The 21436-nt window shown below is 37.1% G+C and overlaps 4 protein-coding genes across 4 annotated transcripts; 2 read left to right on the top strand and 2 right to left on the bottom strand.

The window, feature by feature from the left end:
- The first annotated feature begins 2084 nt into the window (after positions 1-2084).
- Positions 2085-4159, top strand: LOC113726922 (haloacid dehalogenase-like hydrolase domain-containing protein Sgpp). The gene is made up of 5 exons (XM_027250841.2): positions 2085-2510; positions 2751-2865; positions 2981-3135; positions 3403-3664; positions 3783-4159. The coding sequence occupies exons 1-5, from the start codon at positions 2338-2340 to the stop codon at positions 3957-3959; spliced, it is 882 nt and encodes a 293-aa protein (XP_027106642.2). The 5' UTR covers positions 2085-2337; the 3' UTR covers positions 3960-4159.
- A 321-nt stretch (positions 4160-4480) lies between these two features.
- On the top strand, positions 4481-7823 carry LOC113726923 (haloacid dehalogenase-like hydrolase domain-containing protein Sgpp). The gene is made up of 5 exons (XM_027250842.2): positions 4481-5164; positions 6274-6388; positions 6504-6658; positions 7062-7323; positions 7435-7823. Exons 1-5 carry the CDS (start codon positions 4983-4985, stop codon positions 7600-7602), a joined length of 882 nt encoding a protein of 293 aa, XP_027106643.1. The 5' UTR covers positions 4481-4982; the 3' UTR covers positions 7603-7823.
- Positions 7824-8447: 624 nt separating this feature from the next.
- LOC113726919 (phragmoplastin DRP1E-like) lies at positions 8448-14939 on the bottom strand. The gene is made up of 15 exons (XM_027250837.2): positions 14516-14939; positions 14110-14173; positions 13861-13968; positions 13534-13635; positions 12868-12918; positions 12714-12775; positions 12019-12109; positions 11842-11906; positions 11211-11405; positions 11003-11122; positions 10854-10924; positions 9685-9910; positions 9544-9594; positions 9061-9447; positions 8448-8893 (listed from the first exon to the last, which is right to left on the bottom strand). The coding sequence occupies exons 1-15, from the start codon at positions 14654-14656 to the stop codon at positions 8765-8767; spliced, it is 1863 nt and encodes a 620-aa protein (XP_027106638.1). The 5' UTR covers positions 14657-14939; the 3' UTR covers positions 8448-8764.
- A 1891-nt stretch (positions 14940-16830) lies between these two features.
- On the bottom strand, positions 16831-19177 carry LOC113726918 (uncharacterized). The gene has a single exon (XM_072075403.1). The coding sequence runs from the start codon at positions 18755-18757 to the stop codon at positions 16907-16909; it is 1851 nt and encodes a 616-aa protein (XP_071931504.1). The 5' UTR covers positions 18758-19177; the 3' UTR covers positions 16831-16906.
- Between the last annotated feature and the right edge of the window lie 2259 nt (positions 19178-21436).

Here is a 21436-nt window from a genome sequence, read left to right as displayed (position 1 = left end):
TCGACTCGAATATTAACGAATTATAAATACTATTTGAATTCGATTCGTTTATTTATATAAATATTTGAATTCAAACTCAAGTCTGGCTCGTTAAACTATGCGAGTCGAATTCGAACTCGAGCCTTGAACTCGAATTTGATTTTGAAAATGATTTTAATTATATTTTTAATAAATAATACATTATTTTAAATAATTTAATTGTATTTATTGATTTTTAAAAAATAAATTATGCTAATTTATTCATAATTACTTTTCATTAAAATATAACATATATTTAATAATATTAAATTTATTTATATTTATAATTATATATGTGTTCATGAACAGGTTCGTGTTCGGTTTGATTATGAAATGAGCCTAATATTGTGTTCAAACTCGATTCATTTATTAAATTATTGAGTTTTTTTTTTCAAATTCTGACAAACCAAACACGAACACATTCACAAACAACTCAGTTGGTTAAAAGCTCTAGTTGTTAATATATGTGAAGTACCTCCATAGCCAGAGCACTAATTACAAATTGTAAAACCATCACTCTAAGAGATCGAGATCCTACTAGCGTTCATGAACAGAGGGAAACATGTGTGTAGAGTTTTTCTTAATTTTGATACTCATTCTAATTCATCTTTAAGTCTCTATAATTAATAATTAACCACCAGTATAGTTAGGATTGTCAATGGGATCGAGCCAATCCAATCGGTCCCAATAAAAAAAAGTTAGGATTGAACCTTACATGTGATTGGAATGGGTTAAGCTTGGGTCTCAAAATAAGATCCAATTGAATTGTGAGCCGAGTTTGAATTTAATAAGGCTCAACTCGAATAAAGCACTGCCCAAATAATTAAGCATATAAGTGTATTTTTTTTTAATTTGTAATGATGTATATTGATTAATAATAATATTTATTATTGCATACAAAATTTGTAATTTGCATATAATGGTAAAACAAGATAAATATTATATACATACATATAATATATAATTATGGATTAGTTATATGAAAGAAAAATATAATTATGGATTAATTGTAAGCTTGAACCACGCCCAAATTAGGTCCAAAGTTCTAATTTTTTTATGAGTTGAGCATGAACTTTGTAAAACCTAAAGCCTAAAAGTCCGAAAGGCCATTTTGATGTTGTAAGCTGAGTTTGGACATTTCAAAACCCAACTTACCAGGGCCGATTGGCACCCCTAATTTGAGTATGCAGCATTTGTTTTGACATATTTGTTAGTAGTTAACTAAGATAGACCCGGCCAACAAATTATTATACCATCACTTTCTCCCATTCCTACCCAAAAAAAAGAAGCTCTACACACGCAGGGTATCATGAATCAATCATCTAGTGCCTTAGGTAGGACCTGGCAGGTGACGGACGAACAGGAGCAAGACAAGTCCAAGGTGAAGACATTCTTGTTAAAGATTCTTTTTCACACGGAAGGGGAATCAGCACACAACACAACTTGTTATAGTCATGCTTTTATCTTAAAAAAAGAAAAAGAAAAAGAAAGGATAGCTGCAAAAATTTGACTGATTCGCGAATTATTCCTGTATGCTAGTGAAAAGAAAATTCACAGATTTGGCAAGATCGACGGGGTGACCTATCAGGAAAAGTTGAAAAACGTATGATCATTTAGCGCGTTCTATGGGAGAGGGAGTTTAAAGAAATTATGTAAGGGGCTAGCAAGTATATAAATTTGATTAGACTAGAGGGACATCTCATTTGAATTTTTTCCATTGAGTTTCTAAAGAAGGATTTAGTCTTTTTTTGGTGATCACTTAGCTAAAACTCAGTGATTTATTTGGTGTGGAGAAGGTGCAGTACAATTTTTTGTGGCATAAATCAAATCCAGGTACCATTTGTCTTGAATGATACCTACTTCTTACACTCCTATCTAAGAGATTCATAAGTTGTTTGTCATGATTTATTTGTGTTAGTAACATTCTACACATCTTTAGGAACATTGGATGGATGAATCATTAATGGTGACTGGACCTTGGACCTATCCTGTTTGCCATGCTAAAAAATTTGTTATCCAAGCTCATTATTTAATCCCACCTTTTGAATTATACAACTGAATATTGCTATAAAGAAGAAAAACACCCCCCCCCCCCCCCCCGGGTGAAAAACGAGAACAATTTCTTGAATCAGGAGTCATTTGCCCAAAGTCTTGGGTCCCGAGTGTCTCGGACGACAAACAAATCAACCACAAGGAGAGTCAAAACAGTAGAGTAGCAAAGACACAGACAGGGAAGAGAGTTTAGTTTCAAGTTTCAACTAATTCCCCCTCCCTACCTGCTAAAGAATCGAGTATTTTTCATCACCTGGACTTCAGAGAATGCCAACTCTGGCTGGTAATCAAGTTTTCTCATCAATCTCTACTGATGTATCCAAGATCCTTTCGCATTCGAGGCCATTTTGCAAAAATTTTTCTGGTTCCTGTATCCGTCTTACAAGTGTTGCTGCTCGGGCCCGGATTTCCAGTGAATTAACTTCTCAAACACTGCAATGGTGATTGGTGATTGATTCTTTTCTTTTCTTTTTCTTTTGCGGGTCAGAGGAGGGGGGGTGGAACTTGAGAAGCGGGGAGGGGCCGGGGGGTGGGGGTTTGATTCTCTATAACGTGTAGTGCTTTTTCCTTTTTCTTGTCTGTTCTTGATTCTTGAGCTGTGCTTTTCATGTCGTGCATCTTAGGTGTTTCGTATTCAATGAATTAAGCTTTTAATTAACAAGAGTTGAATGTTTTTGAAGCAAGAATGCTCTATCTGTACGTGATCCCCTGGAAGCAATACTGTTTGACATCGATGGCACCCTATGTGATTCAGTCCCCATCCACTATTATGCCTTCAGAGAAATGCTTCAAGAGGTTGAATATTCTTCTTTTTACTCCCTGAAGTTTCTTTTGTACATTTCTCTTTGTCAACTGGGAATCTTAAATTGCTACCTAAAGTCCAACTTACGTAAAGATAAATCTATTGCAGGTAGGTTACAACGGAGGGCAGCCGATAACTGAGGAAATTTTCATTAAAAGAATGAATGGCTTGCATAATGATGAACTCTGTCATCTTCTCTTTCCAGATTGGGATTTTGATAGAGCCATGAAATTCATGGACGACAAGGAGGCTATGTTTCGAAGGTACCATTTGGCTTAACTGCTTCTAAAATGCTAGTAACTCATAAGATGGTCTGAACAAAAAGTATCGGCCCAATTAGTGTGAGATGCTCAGTGGTTTTATCAGGTTAGGAATGCCAGCTGATTTCTTTATCATTATATGGAACTTGTTAATTTCATTAGGTGCCAATGATGAGTGACAGGAAGTTACTTTTTTGAACATATTTTGGCAAGAGAAAGTACAATATACGAGAGAATCCATGATAAGCATAATTTGCTGGTAACATACAGGTTGGCACCAGAACAATTGAAACCAGTTAATGGTCTTGACAAGTTATGCAAATGGATTGGAGAACGTGGTCTGAAGCGAGCTGCAGTCACTAATGCTCCAAAAGAATCTGCTGAGCTGATAATATCAATGTTAGGCCTTGATGATTTCTTCGAACTCATAGTCCTTGGAAGTGAATGTGAGCGAGCAAAACCTTTTCCTGACCCCTACTTGAAGGCCGTTGAACATCTTAAAGTTGCCCGAGAACATGCTTTTGTGGTTGAGGTTAGGCTTAGGATTGCTCTCAACCCCACTTGGTTCATAAGATCAATTATGTTCTCCTCGGATACTTTTGAACGGCAATCTTGAACAAGTCTGATATTTTTTCTGTGTTCCTTCGCAGGATTCTGCATCTGGAGTGAAAGCGGGGGTTGCAGCAGGGATGCCAGTGGTAGCTATAGCTTCAAGAAACCCAGAAAAACTATTGAAAGCGGCAGGAGCTACTTTGGTTGTCACAGATTTTGAAGACGCGAACTTGTGGGGGGCTCTGAAAGAGCTTGACAGGAATCTGGGCTGCTAAAAGGTTGCACACTCGAATAAACATGTTGAACTTGACTGCCAGTTACTTGGCTATATTTTCGTGAATTTTTTTCTCTCCTGAGCTGGTTTTGAGCAAGGAAGTGTTCCCCAAGTACTTTTTCAATGTATGTGGTGACTGTACACAATTGTTGTACTCGGTCCAAATTTAAGCTTTTTCATCATGTGGCTTTCTGGATAAAACTCAAGCTCATGTGAAAATGTTACGAGCAGTTGCGCTTGTAATTTTTCTCATTTTGGAATTTTAACAATCTGTTAAGAGGTCGAAGGCAATTACAGGCCATACCTGGGATGGTCTTCCAGTAAAGGTTTCATAACATCACACAGCCGCAAGACTTTTCGGTCACTTGGGAGGGCCAATGATTGCCAAGACACTGCTATCAGTTGCAGGACTTTATTCTCATTCAGCTTCTCTAATCAAACCAGTCCCTATCCATAAATTCCACTCTTTTTGATAAATCCAGTCCATTTTTGATAAACTTTTTGAGCATTTTGTAAGTTCGACCTCCAAAAAATATTATACAAATAGAGCTCATACATACAAAATGTATTACTCGTCAAACTCGTACTAGATCAAATATGTTCAAACTCGAATTCAACTCGACTTGTTACTGTCTCTAGACTAACATTTCATTATTCAACATAGAATATTTTTCAATTCGTAACGGGCTCTGTTGTCTACTGTTCTAACTCTCCCCAGCCAGCCATATGCAAGATGCTATCCTCAATATCCATTTTAGTTAGTAGGGATATCAAGCATGTAATCGTGAGCCCCTGGTTCTCCTCCAAAGCCCTTCCCTAATATGGTTAGGACTATTCTTTAAACAGTATGCCGTGGATTATACCATAGCGTTTACAAGAACCACTAGAATCATTTCTGGTGTGAGCTAGCTTTAACAGAATTCTTGGATCTGTCTGACCGTCTAGCACACACAACCCCAGATAAACTGTCAGAAGAAGAGGAAGGAAGGAAGGGTGAGTTTCGGACATTTCATCAGTTGGGAGTATGCCAAGTCTGATTGGCAATCGTATTTTCTCATCAGCCCCTGCTACATCCAACAACCACCCATGCGCTAGACCGTTTTGCAGAATCATTAGTACTAAAAGGTTTTCCAGGAGTCCCACTACAAGTATTGCTCCGCGGGCTCGGATGCCCAGTGAATCGCTTTCCCAATTCCCAGTGCAAAGGTAATTCACTGCATATTATGATGATGCTCTTTCTTTCTTTCTTTTCTTTTCTTTTTTTTTCCCCCGCTTCTGCTAATCTATTCTTCTGTCCTTGAGGAACGCAATTGGCTATTAATGGTTGGACTAGTGTTTATGATTTTTTTTTTTTATTTGAATGCGGTCTCAAATAGGAGCCTCCAAGATATCTATACGATATACTTGGATACAGAGATAAATTTCGTCGAAGGAAAAGGAAATCTTGTTTTGTTTGCGGCCCATTTCTGGCGCTATATTTCATCTGTTATCTTTTTCTATTCCATAAAATCGTAGGTTCTATCACCTCCTTGGTAAAGTATGTGAATCAACTGCATCAGGTTATTAACAAATATGGTATGGGAAAAAAATTCCTAAACAAAAGAAAACGGAGAGTTGGATTGCAATTCAAAGTACACTATAGTCAAGCAAGGCAAAAGAGATTGATCCTTTGTCATAGTGCCGCCTGTCATTTGCAGTACAATTACCATTTTCATTGGAATTCTACTTGCCCAATACTGTGAAGTTTAATGTTAATAATGCTGAAATGATGCTCTACCAATAACAGATTACCATTCATCTTCCTAGAGAAAACTCTGGAATGTATATACATTGCTAAGGGCGCATTTCAGTTTCATTCTTAGAGACATTTACAGTTTCTTATACTTCAGGATGTGATAAATAATATGGAGAGAACTTTGAAAGGTTGTGCTAGTAAACATTCATCAACTAAGTAAAAATGTTTGCAGAAAGCTGCAAAATCATCCAGAAGCTATTGTTTTATCCCTTGACAAACACTAAAACTTGTCAGGAGATTTTGGTGAGCAAACGACTTTCATACATCCTTTATGGAGAATCAGTAGCCGATCCTTCCTTTTATGCATCTTTCTGCCTTGCATATGTGCATTTTGATCACATTTAGCTTAATAAGAAATTTCTGTAGAGAAGGTCATGTTTCGCATTAGCCTGTTGCTCAGTATTCCACCACAAATATATGCCTCCTAGTAGCGTGCTTGCTATGTTCTACATCTAGGTGTTTCATAATTCTTGAGATGAATTTTTTTAGCAGCACTAACAAAATTTCCATGTTTGTGAAGCAAGAGTACTCTCCCTGTTGTCGCTCCTTTGGAAGCGATGCTGTTTGACATTGATGGTACATTGTGCGATTCAGATCCTATCCACTACTATGCCTTCAGAGAAATGCTTCAAGAGGTTGTTTTTTCTATTTAACTTAACAAATCTTATTTTTCCATGTTTTGCTTTGTCAGTTGGAAGTTAATAAATGTTGCCAAAGGTTCTTCAGAAAGTTTTTAACAATGTATGACAGGTAGGTTTCAATGGAGGACAGCCACTAACGGAAGATTTTTTCATAAAAAATATTAGCGGCATGCATAATGATGAACTCTGTCACGTCCTCTTTCCAGACTGGGACTTTGATAGAGCCATGAAATTTATGGAGGATAAAGAGCAGATGTTTCGCAGGTATAACTAGACTGAATTGCTATGTTAGATCCTTACAACTAAGATAACAAGAGACACTGCATGTCACCAAAAATGTCTTTAAACAGCGTTTGCACAAACTAGTAGGTGAAGCACCATATTCTGGACCTTCAAGAAATTTGAGCCATTTGAGACTGATGTCGAAGTCCTAATGGAACTTCCAGGAGTTTGTAACATAAAGAAAGAATTTAAGTTGTTTCAATGATCCGTATTCTGTGTATGTGACCTTCCAACTATATTTACAACCATCATCAAGGTTGCTTTCTGTTCCTAGGACCCAAAAATATGGATTAATCTTTACTTTGAAATTCCAGTATATATGGCACAGCCAAGTGTGGTACAAAATTTTGACGCATGATGTCCTTGATTCTTTTGTAACATGTAGATTGGCATCAGAACAACTAAAACCTGTTAATGGCCTTGACAAGTTGTGCAAATGGATTGAGGATCGTGGTCTGAAGCGAGCTGCGGTTACTAATGCTCCACGACCAAATGCTGAGCTAATGATTTCTATGGTGGGACTTGCCAGTTTCTTTGAACTACTAGTTATTGGAAGTGAATGTGAACGGGCAAAGCCTTTCCCTGACCCCTACCTGAACGCTCTTGATGCACTTAGAATTGCACCTGAACATGCATTTGCTTTTGAGGTCAGGCTTGGACCTTCCATCCAACCATTATGTTCAAAAAATTAGGCATTCCTTTAGCAATTTTTCGTAATAATGGTTCAGAAGCTTGACATTTTTTCCTGTTCCTTGAAGGATTCTGTATCGGGTACAAGAGCTGGGGTTTCAGCTGGGATGCCAGTGGTAGGTGTAGCCACAAGAAACCCAAGGAAGCTATTGATCGAGGCAGGGGCTACTTTTGTTATCAACGATTTTCAGGATCCAAAGTTGTGGGGGGCCTTGGAAGGACTAGAGAGGAATTAGAGTGGGTGAAGATCACTAAATCTGCTGGCCAATTTTTTTCCATTCTTTTCTGTGGGAATGTTTCTGAATCTCATACTAGCACACATGGTTTAATTGTCTTACTTTTTCCATTCTTTTCTGTGGGAATCTCTCTGAATCTTTCCCACAAGAACTTTCCATACACTGATGGGTCATTTTTATGACTGATTTAAAGTATAACTTCGTATGGCGGTTTTCTTGAAGGATGGCTCCAACCCTCCAGCCCTTCCCCTTCCCCTCTTGTTCTCATGGGAAAATTTGTTTTTAACGTCTACGTATCAAAATATTGTACCCGCTGCCCTACCGCACACCACATGCTAATCAATTCCACCTGATATGGCAGTAACAACACTCAAAGAGTTGAATTTTTTTTTTTCCAGACAGTCGATAATAGTTTATTTTACATCTATTCCTACTTTAATCTGTTCTAAAGAGGAGTACAACTGGACTAATAAAAGAACCGACGAAAACTGTACAATCATCAGATCAGACGAATGTATTACACACCTGTCTGAATTTTTAGAGAATCACATAATATAACAATCGGTGGGAGGCAAGCTTCAATGTTTGTTTGAACCTTGCCTCCCACCCCACCAAACCCTTAACCACCAGCCCAAAAGCTGGAAGAGTTGAATTAGCAATTAATTCAGTCTACCATTGAGGATATGTGTCTTAGCAGCTGGTGCTTTTTCTCTGTCACTCTCTGCAGTCTTGCCAAAACTCAAATAAAAAAGCACAACAATATATTAACAGGTTACAAATCAATGCTACATGGAATTGATGATTTCCATATCCATACTTTATAAGTTGTTTTCGATCATTATAGATATGTCAAGCAATTTCTTTCATACTTTTCTTTTGAGTAATTCAAACCATAACATATATACCGAAAGTAGTTCAAAGAAAGCAAGACTACAGATCCCACAAGCAGATGTGGAATACCAGCTTGTATTCACACTAATGTAGGTAACATGGTAAAACAAACAAAACCTACTAATAATCCAGCAAACCATAGTCTAGGAATAAATTGTTCCACCAAAAAGAATTATCAGCTCTCAAATGACCCAACAATCAGTAGTCTGAACCGCGCATCCAGTTGTATTATATCACAAAACATCTCCAACATGCATCATCGCTCTCGTCATCATCTAGCCCATGCCACAGAATCAATTTCATCCCTGGCTTTCTTGTACAATTCAAGCCTTTTTGCACATTCCACTCTCCTCTCCATCAATGCTGGATCTTCATCCAATAAATCCGCAAGCTGCTTACCCTGCAATATCACAAACCGAGTCAAGTGCCATAACCCATATCGAAAATAGCTCAAGATTTGTAAAGCTTGTTGGTTAAGTAATCAAGCTACACTCTGCCACAAATCACCTAAATAAACTTTGAGCTATGGGTTCCACATAAAAATTCTCTAGGGATGAGTCAACAAACCTCTCTCTTTCCAATTTGTGTGTAGAAGTGATTTAACAAACATTGCTTTGCCTCTTTAACTTGACAATAAACCACAGCCTTTGGAATAGTATTCTTGAGTGTCTCGGACACCATACTGATGTAAGATGATACATTTGATCCAATCCTCCTAAAATGACCTTCCGCATAGCGATCGATATTTGTGGCAGCAGCTGCATTAGCCCCAGCTACATTACCTGCCTTTTCCACTTCCTGAGGAAGTCTCCTGAAGAAATCCACGGTCAAGTACGAAGATTCCATGTCCACCAGTCTGACTACAGTCTTCTTGCTTTCCTCTCGGAACCTCTCCAACGCCTCATTGGCTGCTGCAGCTATTGTGGATTGCAAACTTGGAAATCGTTTCAACTCCTGTCCCACCATAATTCAAAGGTCAAAGGCAACCCAAATTAACCACGTAAGCTAGACGAAAAAGGGCACTCGGAATGAAATGTATATTGTTCTAACCTGGCATTCTCCAACTGACCTCCTCACAAGTTCCTTGAGGACAAAGTGAACCTAGAAAATGTTTTCTTGGAGAGTTAGGACGCTAGAAGAGATTTCAGAGAGACGATGCAAAAGTCTACAAGCATCAAGAGATTAACCTACAGCATCCACAGAAGCTTCAGCTGGGCCTCTGAAATAGTTTAAAGCTCCCTCAATCAGCCGTCGATAACCTTGCTCAGGGGCAATCAAGTGTGGTTGGTAACCATCAGCCTCTGAGACAACTTTCCTAACATTTTGTATCGATAGATGTCGGTCAAAAGGCAGCTTTTTCAATGCGGCAGGGAGCTTGTTGTCAAAAACTCCGTAAATCTGATCTCCTCCCGGTCGGCTGTAAAAGTGAATAAAAAAATTAAGAACAGAAACACTATAAAAACACAAAAAAAAACGTAGACGGTGAAAACTTTTCTACCATAAGGAATTAAATCAAAATTCCCGAAGACCATTGATACCACACAAACATAATCATTAATTAGCCTTATATATTAACATTCACAAAAAACAAAAAATCCAAACAAACAAATCCCGTGTTAATGCTTACAGCCTAAAATCACTTAAACGTACTTATCATTGAAGCAAGCTGACTGATAAAATGAAGTCCATAGCAGTCATAAAGTGGACAACAGAGTTAATCCCGAAACATTTCTTCTCTAAGTTAGAAATTATAGAGCAATATCAACATGAAATCAAGAAAGAAAGAAAAATAAAACAGAGTTAATGCACGGATAGCAACCTCTAACCAGCCAATTTTATGACCTTACGGGTCTGGGGACACTCATTTGAGCTGTTTAATTAGTAGTAGGGTTTGCTACAACAAATAGACTAACCCATATCAAGTGAAAAGCTCTCAAACTTGTCATCAAAAAAACAATGAGTTGCAAAGAAGAAAATTAGCTTGGTGCCAATATCCAGCAATTATTATTTGCACCATCCAAGTATGACTGTTCGAAGGTCCTTAGCCACTTCCAAACACAAAACATTTACCAATCACATTCCAATGATAGAAAGCTTTCAAAGTGTAATGAAGTGCCTACCACAACGTCATGCTATGAGTGTTGACAACACACAGTTAGTCCGACAAATTACATTAATGCAGTGTAAGTTAGCTAACAGTCACTTCAAAATAGGAAAAGCAAGAACATGAAATCTCTCACAAGCTAGTTAACAAGTAACAGAACCTGAATAACATGAAAACAAGATAGAAAAGAAGATGATAACTCATATCTGATACTACCAGAAATCAAAATTAAATGAAAGAAAGAAAAATTCCATACCCTCCCTCAAGATGCTCCTTAAATATCTTGTCAAAAGCACGGCAAAGTTCCAAGATAGTGTACAACTGAGCCTGAAATCACAAGGTTGCAGTCAGGACAAGATCAGTAGTTCCTTTATTCAAAACTAAAGATGGGTGAAAGAATCTCACCCCAGCATCAACAGCTATGGGCCTGCCAAGGTGGTCCATCTCAGATTCAAGTTCCTCAATGCTTTTATTAATCAATGACGTGATGCTTGGTATTCTTGCCTTGATTACAGACTCCAGATGCTGAAATGGAAATACTTACTGATATGGTTCCGTTTAGCATGAAAATGACAAGACATACTGCTATGCAAATATAACTCAAAGTCTATACCCTTGAAAGAAGTTTTGCAAGATATTCAGAACCCATTTTACTGGCCAGATGCCCATAATCAGGACTTGTAGCAAAATATTCACGCTCCCTTCTTCTTGCTGCAATCATATCCACATTTTTGTTGATATCAGCTTGTGATCGGTTTACAATACCCACCCAAGGTTGTTGTAAGCGGTAAGATCTTCCCTCAAGAACCTTTGGAAAGATAAGAACAGCAATTCAGTTTATGGGACATGAAATCAGGTGCTTCAAAAATGTTTTGAGCATAAAATAATTAGCTGAACCTTTGGAAAGATAAGGACAGCAATTCAGTTTATAGGACATGAAACCAGGTGCTTCAAAAATGTTTTGAACATAAAATAATTAGCTGAATTAAAAGACTAATAAATGGGGACAAGTGCATTAAACTTGCAATTACTCATATTATGACAAACTCACTGATGACTTTTAATAACCAAATTCTAAGTTTTATATGGTCAAAATGGCAAAAATGACGAACATATAGTGAAAAAATCTTCAAATTTTGAATTAGCATAAGAAAATCAGTTCAGACTTTACAAAGTCTTCAAGACCTTATTCATGTGTTAAGAAAGAGATATAATTCATGTGTTAAGTAGGAGAGAGTACTAACATCCAATGCATTGGTTCCTTTATCCATCAAATCAAGCTTTGTCAACACCCCAAATGTCCGCTCACCTGTACACATTTCCAAAGGTACAGGATAAGATATAGGAACAAATACAGATATCTGATGTAATAGCTCCAGAGACTGAAAATCTGTATAACATAATTGCCATGATAAGAATACCTTGCGGGTCCACCTCCCTTGCAAGTTTTATAGCGTCTGATGTTGCTATATCTTGATTGGCAGGAGATATAGCCAGGATGACGCAGTTAGGCTGCACATGACATCAACAAAACTTTATGATGAAATAGGTCAAGTGCATGGAAAACTTCAAACCAAGTACCATCTACACGTTATTCTCATAGCAGTGGCAGCACATAAATTCTTTTAAGAAGTAAAATGAATCAGATGAATGCAAATGTTCAAACTGAGTTGTAAAACAAAATTTAATTTCGACAAGTTTGTGTAAAAAAAAGGGACAGCAAATGGAAGTACATGTGTTTAAACTAAGTTATAAACTGAAACAAAACAACATTCCCCGAGTTTCAAATGAAATGTCAACCAAGCCTTTGACTTCCTGAAACAATCCCATTACATGCCACAAAAGACAATATCCCACCAGTATTACTGAAGCATTTGTAATTCTTTAGCTAATGTTTGAGGGAAGTGAAAATTCAGGAATTGAATTCATAACACTATTTGGACTTTGATTGCGTCGTCAACCGATGACCTCTCTTCCTGTTCAAGCAAATCATGACGAAGCTAAAGAAGAAAAGTTGTCAAGGCTAGATTCTATTTCTATTGCAGCAAGCAAAATCACTAAAATCAACTTTTCCTATTCAGATTTTACACTGTAAGGAAGAAAATTGATTAATTACCTTTTCAACATATGTTCGAACCATGTTCTCTATGTCTTGTACTATACTTTCAGGTTGCCCCTCTGCGAAAAATAACCAAGATTGGTATAGAAATAAAAATGACATCAAAAAGATCCAATAAATCATAAGAATCAAATCAATACGTTAAACATACCAATTGCAACTTTCGTCAAACCGGGTAGATCAATCAGAGTAAGGTTGACAACTGCCAAGACAAAGGAACCACACCATACCATCAAGAAAAAGATAGACGCAGTGGTTTATTAAAGCAAATAACTTAAAAGGGAGAAAACAAGAGAGAGAAAAATGTACATTAGGTTACTCTTATGGTTCTTTGTTGCAACAATTATTAAAACATGAAATCAACAACTAATACTAATTTAATATGACAAAGAAGACTGACATTAAAACACAGGTCTAATTGTGAACTATGAACTATGATCAATCCAAGGAGCACTCACATTATTAATCTTGAATCTCATCAAGAATTTTAAGTTTTCCCTCAGAATTTATTTTTTGAAGTTCTAACAAGTTACAAAAGCATAGCGATTCTTATGCTAGCATCTGAAACAAATACTCCTAATTAAAATAAAAAAAGGAGATTTAGCTACACTACTTCCAATACTACTCCTGCAAAGTCCCTCAGAATTAGAAGAAAATGATAAGAAGCAACAAAGACATGTAAATTCCAAATCATGATATCTATATAAACCTAATATGAAAAGCATTTGGAAACCTGACAAATTATTTGGTCCAAAAATTTCACAATCTTGTGAAAAATAAAAGAAATTTGCTCAAGTAAAACAATAATAAAACATACCATATGGGGAATAGATACTTAGGTGGATTGGAACAGGAGAAATTTGCTTTGTCTTCCCTGTAATTCTATCAGTTTCATCCTGAATTTCCTTGCGAACCACAGCTGGGGAAAAAATGCTAATAGAAGTCACATATACACACCGGGAAACGTTGAATGAATACCAAGTTGGCAAGCTATTGCCACTATTTGAGCTAAACAAGACCAGAATCTCACATAATTATGAACATCTCTTTACACGTATAGAAGGCATTTCACTGGACTGTTCGAGAGAAGACAGCCCAAGTGGATAATAAATGAAAAGACCACCCAAGTGAATGATAAACATACAAAAATCAGTAAACCGTCTGCGTGGCAAATGCCCAAATTCAGCATACTCCTGCTGTCCATCCTCTGTCTTCTGTAGTTGCAGAACCAAAGGTCGCCTTGTAACAATACCTGTAACATAACGAGTCGTCCTTCCCCGTCAAAGAAATATCTCAAGAACATCCCTTACTTCCAAAAATAACAACTTGACAAAGAATAACTAACAAACATACACGCACGCAAAAAAACTAATAAGAAAATATCAGAATTTACCAGATCCTCGAGGAAGAAAATCCCTGCCCACAATACTTTCCAAAACAGATGACTTTCCAGAACTCTGCAATTTCCCCCGAAGGCCAATGTCAAAATCATAAGCAATAACATATTACCAGCAGCAAACTGAAATAACATCCGATCAAAAATAATCTTCTATCTTAACTCAAATTAAACAAACTAACCAACTAGCAAAAACCATTTCCAAAAAAAAAGTCCAGTCTACACAAACATATCTCCTAGATCTGCTACTTTCTCTCCGGAAAAATCATTCATTGCTTTCAAGCATTATACACCATTTTCACGAAGACTTGGTGCTTCTTTTTTCATTTCACTTCGAACTGCATAAGAAACGAAATTGAGCGCTAAATATAGCGGCAAAATGAAAGCGGGGAGGAAAGAGGACCTGGCCACCGACGACGGCAACAGAGGGAAGAGCGTCCCAGAGAGAAGAGAAAGCATTATCGCCGCCTCCGTAGTCACCAAGGGCAGTACAAGCCCTTTGAATCCTGTTCACCAAACCAATCAAGCTCTCCATAGTCGCCATAGCTTCCGAGCCCACTTCTTTGTTTCAATTGATCGGAGCAGTAACTAAAGTATCCAAAAGCTCAGATCTTCAAAAATAATCAATTAAATCAAAGAATTTGTTCTAAGAATCTAGCTTAATAATTAAGCAACAACCAGCATCAAGAATTGTTGGGGGCTTGAGCAAGAGAAACGAAAGAAGAGGGGCGCGTTGAAAAGAACGCGAAATGAAACAACGTTTGAGGAAGCAGTAGTAGTACCAGTTGAAACAAAGACTTGAAGTTGGACTGGTTAAAACTTCAAAATATGCTACTGGAGTATATGAATTGAAATTCCAAGTATTTTTAATTTAAGAGTTAAACAAAAAAAAAAAAGAAATATAAATTTGTTACTGCTGGCCCGGGGAAGAAATGTCCAAATGGGATATTACTGTGCGCCTGAAGCTATTTGGTCATGTTTCGAGAATCAAACTTTTTAAAAATAGTTATTTGATTGTGATATTTGTACTTTTTTTTTTTTTGATTTTATTCCTATAAATTCAAATTTTGAATTTGAACGATAACATGTATGTATATGATTAGAAGAAATGACTATTTTGAAAAAAAAAAAGACTAAAAAATGTTTTGATTTTTGCGATAGGACAAATATTTTGAGACATTTCAAAATGAAAAGTAGAACACTTTTAATAAAACGAAGGAAGTAATAGACTAGGAAAATGCTGCATTCTTTTTGGGTACGATACCTAATGTTTTTAGTCTATTTATTATATCTTGTCACATAATTTAGGAATAGTAATAATTTAAACTTTTAAAATAATTTGACGGTTGATAACTCTTATTCTATATCTAACGATTAATTTAATCTCATCGGTACACTACAGTACCTTAAATAGATTATAGAACTCCCCAATAAATTATTAATTGAGTGGCCTTTTTATTAAGGGGGGAAAAAAGGGTGGTCCATTTTCGTTCAGTTCTGCTTTTTTTTCTTTTATTTAAAATTTTTTTAATCAAATGTTTGAAATTTGAAATATTGTCGATAGCACCGTTGGAGGTGAGATGTGGACATGACATTGCAACTAAAGTAAAATGCTTCCAAAAGAATGCCGAGAAGGGACGTTGGGGAAATAAAGGTGGTGTCAGCTCAGCTGTGATGTGGGAGGGCCAATGGAATCATGGATGTCGAGCACCGCTACTTGTGAATGCTCATCGTTGGACTTGTACCCAGATGTCGGTCTTAGTTCTTCAATTTCTTCTTAAAGTCTCGTTTGAACCTTCAATTTACATTGACAAGAACAACTTCCACCTTGCAATGTAACAAGCAACATGACTGAAAGAAGTGAATGATACATCAAACCTTGAGAGCTAAGATGAGATTCATGGTGTGCCCAGGACCATAAAACAAAGCAGAGGATTCAGATTCTTGAATTGCATCAATTGGCGTAGAGGTATTGGCACTTCTTGCTGTCTTCTGACTACAAAGCACAGTCCAGGCGTGGTTTTCAAAACGAATGCAGGCCAATCTTATTTGACGTAATCTAATCATGCATGAAGCAACGAGAGGCCCCCCTTTTCATTCATCATCTATAGCATGCCGGAAGCTCTTTGCTTGTCTGCTTCATAATGTTACAATTTCTACTAGAGCAAATTACCCGATCAGTCATTATACTTTTGAAATGAATTATACAATTTTGGTCACTCAACTTTTAAAGCATAAGGCTATCCATTCAACTTCCAGACGTGTATATTTTGATCTATTTTGTATCTGTTTTTACTGTTAAGTCTGCCAGATATAAGAACTCGTACAAATCACAAGATACAGTCGAAAGGTAAATTTGATTAATGAAAACAGATGAAATGACTTAAAACATGCACATTCAAGAGTTGAGTGGGCAACTTCATACTCTTACAAGTGATCGTAAGTGTATCGTTTCAAAAGTTTAGTGGATAACCGAGTAACATCTTATTCTGCTATGGTCTCTGCCAACATTAAGCTATTAATAATATTTGCAATGCCCCTGGGTTTAACCTGGGCATTCAAACATTTACCACATCATATAATACAGAATTCTTCCTGTACACTAATCACTAATGTACAAGAAAATAAATTTAAAGTATACATGTTGTACTCTCCCCAACCAAAATTAAACATCTTGAATGAATCAGCGCATGAAACTCCCGAATGACCCCAGAAAGATTCTCTAATTTTTGGCATATTCCTGTCGTCTCCGGATGAGATTTGTCATTATACACAAAATGAGAAATACAACCATTTATCCAATCCAACTGCATGCCAATTCTTTCTTCAACTTTTGATCTTCTAATAACTCTCTAACATGTGCTGCATTCTTCCACATTCCTCTGGCGGCATATGTATTTGATAGAAGTACATGCATTCCAACATTTTGACGTTCAAGGCTTGAAAGTTTTTTAGCAACGATATCAGCTAGTTCAAAATTTTCGTGGACTCTACAAGAGCTGAGTAATGTTTCCCAAGCATAGACCGGGAGGTTAAGAGGCAATTGTTTCACAAGTTCATATGCTTCCACCACCAAGCCCGATCTACTGAGGAGATCAACCATAACAGCATAATGCTCTGGTTTTGGAATCAGCTTCCACTTCTGCATTGAATTGAAATATTTCCAGCCTTGACCAACGAGACCAGAATGAGCACACGCAATCAATAGTCCCACAAAAGTCACAGAATCTGGTTCACATCCAGCTTTAATCATCAAAGACAAAAGACTAAAGGCTTCTGCAGCGGAACCATGATATGCCTGCGAGACAATCATAGCATTCCACACTACAGTGTCATGAACTTTTGTCCTGTCAAACACTGAAGTAGCATCCTCTATTAGACCACATCTAGAGTACATGGATATCAATGCACTCACTACCATCGTATCAATTTCGAAACCTGTCTTGATCAGATAAGTATGCACTAATCTACCCCAAATTTCTAGAGCAAGAGCACCACAGATTGAAAGCACAACAGTAAATGTCCCCTGATCAGGCTTAAAACCTTCTTGCAACATCTGAACATACAAAATCAAAGCTTCCTTGCTTTCATATCCGGAAATGATTATATTCCAAGTGGTTTTATCTCTTTTAGGCATCTCCATAAAAAATTTGTGTGCACTAACCATATCACCTTGTTTCACATATCCTTCAAGTATCAAGTTCCATGATACTATATCCTTTCTAGGCATCTTGACAAATAGGTCTAGAGCATCTTGAAACCTGTTACTCCGAATGTATCCTCCAATGATCGAGTTCCATGCAACAATATCACAATAAGCCATTTCATTGAATAATTTCTCAGCTTCATCTATCTGATTGGCATCCAAGTATCCCTGAATCATCGCAGTCCAAGCCACTACATCTTTCTGAGGCATCTCATCAAACAATTGCCTACCTCTCTCCACCTCCCCAGCTCTCATCAAACTCCTAATCATATTAGTCCATGAAGCCACATCTTTCTCAACCATTGTCCTAAACAACTCAGACGAATCCTCTACATAACCCAGTTCAGCATATCCTGCCAACATAGTATTATAAACCAACAAATTTTTCTCCGGTGCTTCAACAAACAACCTCCTAGCTTCATTCACATCCCCATACTTAAAATAACCTTCGATCATAGTCGCCCACGACACACTATTCTTCGCTGGCATTACATCAAACAATGCTCTACCTTCCTCTATCCTCCCGTTACTCAAATATCCTGAAATCATTGAATTCCAACATACCACATTCTTATCACCAACTTCATCAAACAGCTTCCTCGCCTCGTCTAAATTTCCCATTTTCGCATACCCAGTAAGCATGGCTGTATAAGACACCACATTTCTCCATGGCATCGTGTTAAAAACTTGACGGGCCTCTCCAATCATTCCATTTCGGATATATCCAGAAACCATACAGTTCCAAGTCACCACATTCTTGTGGGACATTTCATCAAACATATGGCGAGCACCTCCTATGTTACCTTGCTTAAAGCATCTGGTGATTCTTGAGTTCCATTCGAATAATGGGCTTGCAGTGGAACTCAAACCACGAACCAGGCACTGATGTTTAACACATTTGAAACTAACTGATCGAGCCAACTTGTATTCTAAAAACATAAAAGTGTCAGACTATGCTTAATCTTGCAACAAAATTTAGCAAGCAGCATGCATATGATAAGTCGCAAGTCCGTTACTTAGCAGAGACTGAGCAAGAGATTGGGCGGGCCGACAAAATCACATGAAATGGGGCGTTGTGTTTGGATTGGGCGGCTCTAGCATGCAATAAAGTTAAAAGACTGGAATGAGTAGGCCTCAAGGCATGTCCTAGGCCCACCTCCGAGGTGGTTTGAACCCTTTACTTGGGTAAGGTTCTTGACTCTGGCTAATTGTGAAACGAATCAGATGCCGCAGAAATGTCAGACCAATAAATTCTTTATCATATCTTTGCTCTCTCTAAAGATTAGATTCTAATCTAGAACGATTTGGATCTACATAGGTGCAACTTCATTCACCATGAATGAATCCATTGTAAGTTTGTGACCTTGTCAAAGATCGTCCAATACGTACTAAAGAAAATTTTTTTTTCATAAATGTAATGTGTATAATAAATCTCGTACGTATTAAAATATTCGTCTTGAAGCGAACACCTCTTATATCATTGTATATTTAAAATCTTTCTATTTAGAGTAGTTCGTTATTTAGAAAAACCCTCCGTCCCATGTCTATTTTCTATTTTATCAAAATTGAAATTTTCAATGATTCTATCTATTATTCTTCATCTTGTAAATGGGATAATCTAATTATTTATTAATTTTTCTATGAATTTCTGAATTCTAACTATATTTGGTACTAATAAATTTGAGTCAAAATCAATAGAATTAAGTCTCCTAACGTTAATATAGGTTAGGTTGAAATTAAAAGGAGGAACTGTTTAATCTAGACTTCTTTAAATTTGTAGTTTATATTTGCGATCAGAATTCCCTTTTTCATTTATGTTATATCCTATTATTCCCAAGAAATCCTTTATGGTTAGACGCACACCTCTTCTATTATGCGCTTTACAAGTGGACACGCAGAATTATCACATCAAAATACGTGGTGAGCGACATTTAGCTTATACATTACCAACCACGAATCCATAATACAATAATTTTAAATTTGAATTAATTTAGGTGCCTTAAATTTTTTTTTAATCAATGTCGTTAGATTACATGAAACTTTTGTAATTGTAATGTGATAATCCATACAACAATCGATTGTAGTTACAAGTAAAAGCATGAACCCGTGATCACAGTTTAAACTTTAAACAGAGACGATGTTTACCTCATCCATTTACACAACCATGAATTGGAAGGCACTACTGAAAATGCAGGCAAGATTAGATACTTTTCTGATAAGCACCGACCTCAAACTCTAAATATCTACATTGGACTATCAACCTTTCAAAGCCCGAATTCTGCTCCTGATCTGACACCCCCTTCGTGCCCTGGCTTCCATGGTGTTTGAGGGGAAAAAAAAAAAAAACCAAAGGCTACAAGCTAGTAAATCATAGGGAATAACAAGAAGATTATACATGAGAACATGCAGTAGACAGGACCATGCATAGGCATACCCATAAGATCCCCCTTGATGCTTGGCGAGGCGGAGCTCTTATGATGATGACCACGGCCATGACCTCCTACAACAAACGGGATAAATCTATTCCTCTTTCCACCACCGCCCCCTCCGCGGCCACCACCACGGCTGCCTCCACCTCGACCACCGCCACCGCGGTGGCTAATTGCTTCTAATGCAACAGTTGAATCCAGCATGATGAGGATCGTAACCAGCAGTAATACGAGTACGATTGCCAGCCGGAAATTCTTCATCATCTTCTCCCAGGCCCAGAAAAGAACCAAGTGTTCTGTTCTACATATATAATAATTCTTCTACAGAATCTTCTACTTTTTTGAGCATTTGTGAAAGTTTATTATAAAAATGGAAGGGGGATTACCTTGCCTCTTTCTTTCCTCTGCCAGCCATAGCCCACCGCCATACCCCGATAGTCCAGCCCAGCCCAGCCCACAGGAAACCGTGAAGTATATATTTTAGGGAACTCGATTCGGTATTTGCCTCCAGTATTAATCTCCAAGTTTATGAATTCTAGTAAAGTAAAGTATCAATATATGCATTTGAGCTCGATTAAAAAAAATCACAATATAAAAGTAAGTAACTTTACAGAATGGTGTTGGAGTTTTTTTTTTTTTTTTTAATAAATCATATACATACTAATAATATATACACTATCACTGTTTCATTCATGACATGCATACAAAAAATTAAATTTCAAATTTAAATTTTACATGACTATCATTCATCCAACGTTGATAGTTTATACACTATCAATGTAAAAAAAATTAATCTTTTTTTTTTCTCAAAAATTCAAATATGAAAAATATTTATTCCAAAAATGTTAAAAATAAATTCTTTTTGTAGAATTATTATTTATTATTTAATTCTGTTCCGATCTCAGCTTCTTGTTTCTGATTTAACCTGGTGCTACTTAGGGATGGCAATGGGGGCGGGTGCCCGCGGGGGGCTCACGGGGCGGGGGCGGGGGGGAATTTTTTCCCCCCGCTTAGAAACGGGGCGGGGGGCGGGGGGCGGGGGAGTATACCCCCGCCCCGCCACCCGCAAAACAAAAAAAATGTATATATATAAATGATTATATATTATATGTAAGTTAATTAGTTATAAACTTATGATAATGATATTATTAGCTAGATGTATTATATAATGTATATTAGTTTATGTAAT

Source organism: Coffea arabica, chromosome 2c, assembly GCF_036785885.1.
Source record: "Coffea arabica cultivar ET-39 chromosome 2c, Coffea Arabica ET-39 HiFi, whole genome shotgun sequence".
In the NCBI taxonomy this organism is placed as follows: Eukaryota; Viridiplantae; Streptophyta; class Magnoliopsida; order Gentianales; family Rubiaceae; genus Coffea; species Coffea arabica.
Note: the sequence above shows the minus strand (reverse complement) of the source record. Positions and strands in the feature narration are given on the sequence as shown.